The sequence below is a fragment of the Micropterus dolomieu genome, linkage group LG19, assembly GCF_021292245.1.
Source record: "Micropterus dolomieu isolate WLL.071019.BEF.003 ecotype Adirondacks linkage group LG19, ASM2129224v1, whole genome shotgun sequence".
In the NCBI taxonomy this organism is placed as follows: domain Eukaryota; kingdom Metazoa; phylum Chordata; class Actinopteri; order Centrarchiformes; family Centrarchidae; genus Micropterus; species Micropterus dolomieu.
Window position 1 is genome coordinate 12,467,165 of NC_060168.1, and position 8,163 is coordinate 12,475,327.

Sequence of the window (8,163 nt, forward strand, 5' to 3'; positions counted from 1 at the left end):
ATGTGCTAGTGTCCTCTCAGTTACAAACTGACATATAATATAGAAGCACCATTTACATTTGTAATAACACAGATGATGCACTCACAAGCAATCCTGATGTACGCCTTTTGGCTCTTCTGGGTTCCGGTGGTGCTCCAGGCGACACACTGACACCAGTACTCGTCAAGACCAAAGATCTTCTCCACCTGCTGTCTGGTAATCTCAATAGTCACCTGCATGACTGGCAGCGCTGCAAAGAAAACACAGGAATAAGCGTCAAAATACTAAACAGGGGAGTTGAACGAGCACAGGTTTATCCCCATCAGCTAGTTTGACGGCAGCGATGGCTGACATGACCATAAATATTTCTCCACAGAAAGAAAACAAATGAGCCAAAGTGAATCCTTTAGTGCATTTTGTACCTTGAACTAAATCGGCAAAGTAATTTCAAAAAGCCAGGCAGAATAAACAAGCAGAGAAGCATAATCATATATAAACAGAGTGCTTGTTAACTGAGGAAAATGAGAAGAGAGCCTCACAGCTATCCTTGGTGTAATTTGGAGGGCGTTAAAACAGCAACAATTGGGAAGGAACACGGAAGCGCTAAACAAACACTCTAAAACAAAAATACTCAGTACGACCTGCTTCTCTATTATTAAATCCATGGTGGTGGTGGTGGGGGGGGGGGGGGGATCTATGAATTTCCACAACAGTGTTCATATTAGTGATGCTGCTGTAACGCTGGGCAAAAATAGCTTCAGTTCCTTTCAATAAGAAAGTAAAGACAACCCTTCTCTAAACAAAGCAAAACTGGGACAAAATCCATTCTGCCAAATCGTCCAAACAATATAATGTTGTCTGAGTCCTGTCTTATTTTTGATATTTGAGAAGCAATCATTCATTTCATTTTCCTTCAACCTCTTATGTGGGACCTGTGTAATCCAGAGGTATGTTTTATATATTGAGCTACGACCTTGATCCCTACGATGTGTCCTACTTTCTCTGTACTCTGATGAAGAGATTGCCACATTTTCTTACAGCTTCCAGCTCTCCCTCCACCTCACCTTTTCTCTCTGGGGTCTTCTGGAGAGAGGTGCGTTGAACCTTTCATATGAACAAACAACAGTTAACAGAGGACACATCCCTGACAAAGACAGAGTAGCATTTACAGTGGTGTATATTTAAGTCTCGACGAAGAGCCGCTCTTCAACTTCCATTTACATAAAAGCACTTGGGGACACTCTTGCACTCCCCTCACATACTTGATCTGTCTGCAATGATCATTTCCAGCTACTGACTGAAGCTTGACTAAGTGGCACCTATCAGGCCATCAAACCTATACAGCAATTACAAAAAGCACTTCCACTGATATAGAGTACCAGATCAAAAATGAATTTTTAGTAAACAATTTGAGCCAAAGTGCATGGATCTGTAGGCTGGCCCAGCAAAGACATGAACTGTCGGGGAGGGAAGCTTACTGGCTCCATTGCCGGCAGTCACACGGTGAGAAGCTGTGAGGGTCACTGGTAGACCCCCCGTGTATTGGAGCCTAAATGGAGTACATTTTGCTATATACAGTCACAGTAAATGTGAGTACATGTGCAGTGAATCCAGCCCTGAAGCGCCACTCTGAGCATCAACAACACCCCGTGCTGTGTGCAAGATTTAACCAACATGCTCTTGTACATACTTTACTACTCCCAGCTAATTCAAAAAGGAGAAAATGTGCTTGTCTGTTCATATTGGCATTTTGATTAAAAAGACTAGATTGAGGAATTTTCTCTCTCTCAATTTGAGATCTTCTGTCAAATATGTGTGTGTGTGGTGAGAGTGAGAGTGTGAGACACAGACTAAGAGAGCACCTAAATGCTAAAACAAATGGCTAAAGGAACAAAATGGGCACTACAGAGTTAGAGCAAATGGAGCAGAAGAAACTGCAAAACAGCAGCATGGAAGTATTTGGCTTTCTTCTTAAAGAAATAAAAACACGTACCTTATACAACAGAAACAACGTTCGAATTCTCTACATATGCAACCGCAGGACAATGTTTATTCTTGCAATTACATTTTGTATATTTTATTTTTTCATGGTTACATATAATTTTATTTTACAGTACAAGCATCAATGTGCAATTTATCTCTTGTACACTAGGGAGGGGATTTGGGAGAGGGAATTTTTAAATTTATATACATTTTCTTATGTGTATATCTGCTTTTATGTGTTCGTCATTAATAAAATCCTTAAAAACAGGCAATGCATGTTATATATGGGGACATGACTGCAACAATAGTGCAGTTGTAGTATGGCGGACAAAGACAGGGAAAATCTATCTGAACCGTGCCCTTAAACCTAAAAGTTGAACGAAACTAAATTCTGTGAAACTGTTAACAGCCTTGAAAACATTTGATGGCCCTGATTTAGACTGAGCTCACAGCACTTTATGTGCGTAAAATGATTTGAGAAAGTATAGTTGAAATTCGGCAATAAGCCGTGTTTTTGTATGGCTCTACTTACAGTAGAAATTCACTTGATTAATGCAAACCTTCCTTCTTCTTTGAGCTAGAGGGTGAAAGGAATCAAGATCAGTATAGAGATGCAAAGCATGAACAATAGCAACCTGAGGTGAGAAATCCTAAGAGGAGCAATTTGAAGCTCTGCTTGCCAGGGTAATTGCATTCTGTTTCCTTATCTCCTCCTGTCTTCATAATTACCTGCTTTCTGTGTCTGACACCTTCCAGTAACACTGCTGTGAGTCACTCTGTCCAATTTCACTTCAATTAATAAGTAGGACAAAATAATCTCATCACTTTGTGAACAAAATAGGACTGTAATTTTAAAGCAGTTAATAATGATTGGACAGGCTGCTATTTACTGTTGTTTTCCAATGTCTATTCTATATGGAGGATGGCTGTATCACTCACAAATGACTGATACGGCATACACTATCAATTCATAGGAAGCTGTGTCTTTGTAGAATATGACACTTATGACTCAATAATATCAATATCGATTTATAATAGTACACTCAGCTGCCTCTAAGGTGTTGGGAACTAAAAAGAGTAAGAGGAAATTTACACTTCCTTTCTTGCATGGTACTGAGCATACACTTAACATTCCTGTTAAATGATAATTAAAACATGACACGATTCCCCCAGCTGTCGGTTTGATCTGCAGCCCATTTATAAATGAGCTCATATCCCAAACCTCAGTGAAATTACTCTAAAAATTTGAAAGGGCGATTATGTGATTGACACTGTATGAATTCTGGGCTTACAGCTGGAACCCTGGTGAGTTTATTTTTATTGGAGTGCAATGGGGCAACTTACTCTGCTACCATAATATTTGGAAAATACACATCTCCAACTGTTGTAACATTACACCCCAATGAAGTGGGACTGACAGACATAATTATGCATGCTTGCACACAGACACATTTACATACAGTCATAACGATATCAATAAAGGGGTCCTTTTCCTAGGATCCTTTTAAAGTGGTCACTACAATGTTTGTGCTGGACAGAGTGATTTTAAAGGATTTCTTAACAAGCCATGCTGTGACACTTTACAATACGGTACAAAAAATTGTAAGTAGTTACTCAGGAAAGAGTGAGGTACCAATCAGGAATGACCTGATATTAAGTAGCTCCTAAATATCTCAGAATCGAGGACTACTTAGTTCAGTGGTTTCTTAAACTGGGGGACTGGCCCCCTCTGGATAGGACGTAGAGCAACTTCAGGGGGGGTGTGGATGTTGGGTGGACCTAAATTTGCATGAATATGATTCATGTGGTGACATAAACAAAACTTGAATCTTGTTTATTTCAGTCGCCTATATTTTAATATTTAATAATAATAATTTATTATATTGTTAATGATTGATAAAAATTAAATCCACTTTTGCTGGAATGGGGGAGCATGAACTTTTTTTGGATTCTAAAGGGGGGCTTGACAGAAAAGTTGGAGAACCACTAGTAGATGATAATGGAAAGTTAGAAACAGATAGAGAGACCAAATGTGGTGACTTTTTAGTTTCCCCTCAGAGAAAGTAATAATCGATTAGACTGATTACAAATTATTAAATGATATTTATTTACAGAATAAGAAAAGGTGAAATATTTACAAAGGGATCAAATAAAATGCTAGGACAAAACACTTCTGTTCCAGATTAAAAATGACTTCAGATATTAAATATTCTTCAAAAGGTCGGGGGCGGGGGAGGCATATCCATTAAAGAATTTAGTCTTGTTTAAAGGGCATTTTCACCTGTCAGGATGATTCGAGATGATGGACAAATTGCGCAGTAACTAAATCCTTATTAGGTAAAAACACAGCTTTACCCGTTGTCCATAATCAACAAAATGATTTTGGCAACTCTTAATGCTCCTTCTTGTTATTCTCAATCCTGGATTCCTGCCAGGAACATTCTCAGTGAAACAGGGTCCACTTACTGACTGCGTACACTTCCCGGATTATTTTGCCTATCTGTGATCCTTTCCCGGTCAACTGGTTCTTGCAACTTCTAATGACTCATTTGAAGTTTCCTTCTATTGTGGTTGGTCTTTTGTTTTCAAACAACCTAGTTTAATCAAAGGTCTCTATCCTCAAATGACCTGCTGTGTCACATACTAAACTGATTTTTAAACTATATGTGAACATTCATGCTACAGATTCTATAACGTTCAACTGGCAATAGTCCACATATATTAACAAATTGTTAGGTAACAATTAGCTAATAAATATCTCTGAATTGACAAACTGACCACTCTCTTCATGGGTCATTCCTGATTAACTCTGAATCAGCCACTGTGTACCCCCCCCACATTACTTCAAAAAGAGTTACTAATGAGCTAATAAACTCAGAGGCTGATTCAGAGTTAATCAGAAACTACTCATGGAGAAAGTGGTCAGTATGTCAAGTATGATATTATGAACTAATCATTATGTAATGATTATTAATACAATATCTCCCAGTCTGTTCTCTAGTAATTCTCCATCATCATCTGTAACTCATATATATATATTAGGAACTAATATTCAGGAACTACTTATTAACAATGAATTAATTATCAGGTTCTTAGTGTTACCTACCATTTCTTTTCTTTTTACTTACACTTTATGGAAGGTTCTGCCTTCATGTATCTATGAGACTAAAATACCGTAAATCTTCAATTAATAACAGAGTCCCAAATAGCCACCTACCCTGTTTACTGGCCTGGTGTGGGAACACATTTTGGCAAAATAAACGCAGGTCTCCTGGTCTGGTGTTTATAGAAGTTCTTTGGATGTATAAAACCTCTGAAACCCCGCCGGGTGGCACACTTTTAGCTGCCTCTAAGCTGCTTAGATCGTTAATACAAATATTAATGTTTAAACGTATGAGCAATATGTCAATATGGACATGCTACATGTTAGATCAGTTAGATTCTCCACAATTGAATCGTTCAATTCATTTAATGGAAACAACAAGCCCCAAAGTCTAATTCTTATAGATTTAGATCTTGTACCGGCATGGTACGAGAGATGGGGGGGGGGGGGTGAGTCCCGTTACCTTTGAAGCGCTCATTAAGTCCGAATGTGTCCGTTCCTTGATTATTATTCCTTTACTCTGTAAGGGTCCACTGACCAAAAGAATCAAAACAGCTTTTCATAAAAATTAATCCAAGTTGTGAATACTGTCATGTCAAGTCCATCGCTATCTGTCTGCTAACTTCTCCCACAATTCTCCCATTCTGCACCGTGTTGTTGGGTATGTTTGTTTTCGTTACCTTGCTGCCTACAAAATAAAAGTGCACAAGCCGTCTGTCGGAGCTAGATCAAATGAATGATGTGTATTTGATCATTTTTATGCACGTAATATTCATACTGTTTGAAATAAATAAACTGTTTCATATTAGCCTATTTCAGTTTTGAGCGAAAGGAATTAAAGGCCTGCCCCATATGGACGCCTGTCCCAAATATAGGCATGGTCAATTCAATGATTTTAGCAAATAAAAGCCCAGGCTATTGATCAAAGTTTTATGGTAAGCAGAATTGATAATTTACTTCACTTACTTATCACTTACCATGTCAACTTTAAGGTTATAGTAATCCTGTAATATTTAAAGTATTATAGTATCCTGTAATATTGTAAGTAACAATATAGTAAGCCTACCAAATCAGATTCATGGAAAACACATTTCTCCTGTGTTAGTCGGAGGGGGTTATTTATTTCTTTATTTGACTAATTTGCAACCCCTGTCCCTAATGACATAATAGACCTAATTGTTGTTTTGGTTGGATTTACCCCAAAACAATTATACAATACGATAAATGAGAAAATATCATGGTATACATATAAACTGCTGTGCTACATTACGGGGTATTAAATGTCTAATTAAACGGATGCAGTTTAAGTTTGTCCCAACAGTTCTGCACACTCTTTACATGTCTATCAAACTTAAGATGAAAATCTAAAGTAACCCCTAAAAATTTTAATTAGCATTTTCATCTCATCTATCTCCTTCTCATCAATGTCTATTCCAAAATTTTCATTGACCTTTGACCTTTCTTTTATATTCAAAAGCAGATAGAGACTTATTATCTTATTATAGTTCAGGGTCAGATGATCATTTTGAGAGCATCTCAGCTGCAATCGGAGGGGATTTTGCAGAGACATTTGTGTCATCTGCATACATTTGTCATTTTGCAACTGCCAGGAGATCATTTATAAATAAACTAAAAAGGGCAAAAAATTTAACCTTGTGGAATTCCGATTTGGCAAGTCTGGACAGATGACTGGGTGTAATTTATTCTAGCACACTCCTGTCTGTGTTCAAGATCATCATCATGTGAAGTTACAGTTTTGCAATTTATTTAAAAGGATTTTGTCGTTTACTGTATCAAAGGCTTTTTTTCCAAGTCCAGAAATTCTGCTCCCACTACACTGCCTTCATCTAATGACTGTTTTATCATTTCAGTGAGGTAACAGTTTGACAAATCTGTTGAGTACCGTAGTCTAAACCCCAATTGTTTGGGGTGAAGGAGATGATTACTATCAAGGCAATCAACAAGTTGTTTGGCAACTGTTTTTTCGAGACCCTTTGAGAGTGCAGGTAAAATTGAAATTGGTCTATAATTCAAGACCTGGTCAGATGTTCCAGACTAAAGGACTGGAGTTATAATAGCTGTTTTACAATACTGAGGATATTCAATAACTCTAATGGATAAGTTGACCACATGGCATAACTGGCATTAAGAGGAGAGAACTATTTTCATTAAAGGGGTATCCAAGCCAAAGTTATCCTTGGCCTTAGATTGCTGTAACTGCCTAAAAACTTCAGGAGCCTCAGACAGGTCTACCTCTTTTATAAAAAAGGTGTTGACTGGTCTCTTAGTGTTATTTATGCGGAACATTGCAGAAGAAATGTAGACGGGTTCTGGATAAATTTCTAACAATTGAAATTATATTGTGATCAGAAACACCTGTGATTACATCCTGCAAGGGCTTTGGTTGGGTTTCAGACACAGCGAGGATACATTAAAATGAAAAGTTATGTTAACTGCTACTTTTACGCAATGTAAACAAAAGGCACCTGCTGCATTATTACTACTACTACTATCATTTACTAAATCCTATTTGCCTCCTGTGGAACAAGGTCACAAAATCTTTGGTAACATGTTGGAGTAAAATTGATTTTAGGCAGCTTGTCAGTCACAGTCATTTTTGGTTCGTTTTTTGGTTTGGATGATTTATCAATGCCCTAACCTCAGTTAAAGTCATCTTTAGTTTCCTTGATAGAGAGCTAATACTTCATGATAAGTAATGTAGTATTTTCATCTAACGTATAAAGAGCATTGCCCAATGTCCTCTGATTCCAATGTCTTCTTTGGAGAACATTAACCATAAATAAAAAACAATTTGTTTTTAACCTGAAAAAACACGCATGGAAGGAGGCAGTGCTCTTTGAAGCAATTTTCAGTAGTGCCTGCGTACAGGCTGCATACAGTCCAAACAACCTCCAGTAATTAGATAGGTTAATCACTATGTTGCCTGAGAGGCAAAACCTAAGGCAAAAAAAAAAATAAAGGTAAGTCTACAAATAAGTCACTGCTTCTTGTAAAGCTTGCGCACAGTAATATTTGAAGACAGCACAATCATTGAAAATGTTAAAGTGAGCAAATCAAACGGGGGGGGGGGGGGGGGG

At 37.7% G+C, this 8,163-nt stretch overlaps 1 protein-coding gene across 2 annotated transcripts in view; it reads right to left on the reverse strand.

The window, feature by feature from the left end:
* unc5a (unc-5 netrin receptor A) overlaps positions 1–8,163 on the reverse strand; it is a 137,685-nt gene that overhangs the window by 41,806 nt on the left and 87,716 nt on the right. For both annotated transcript variants that reach the window (XM_046030433.1, XM_046030432.1), the window contains exon 3: positions 86–229. In XM_046030433.1, coding sequence (XP_045886389.1) covers positions 86–229 — 144 coding nt within the window. The remainder of the gene's footprint in view (positions 1–85; positions 230–8,163) is intronic.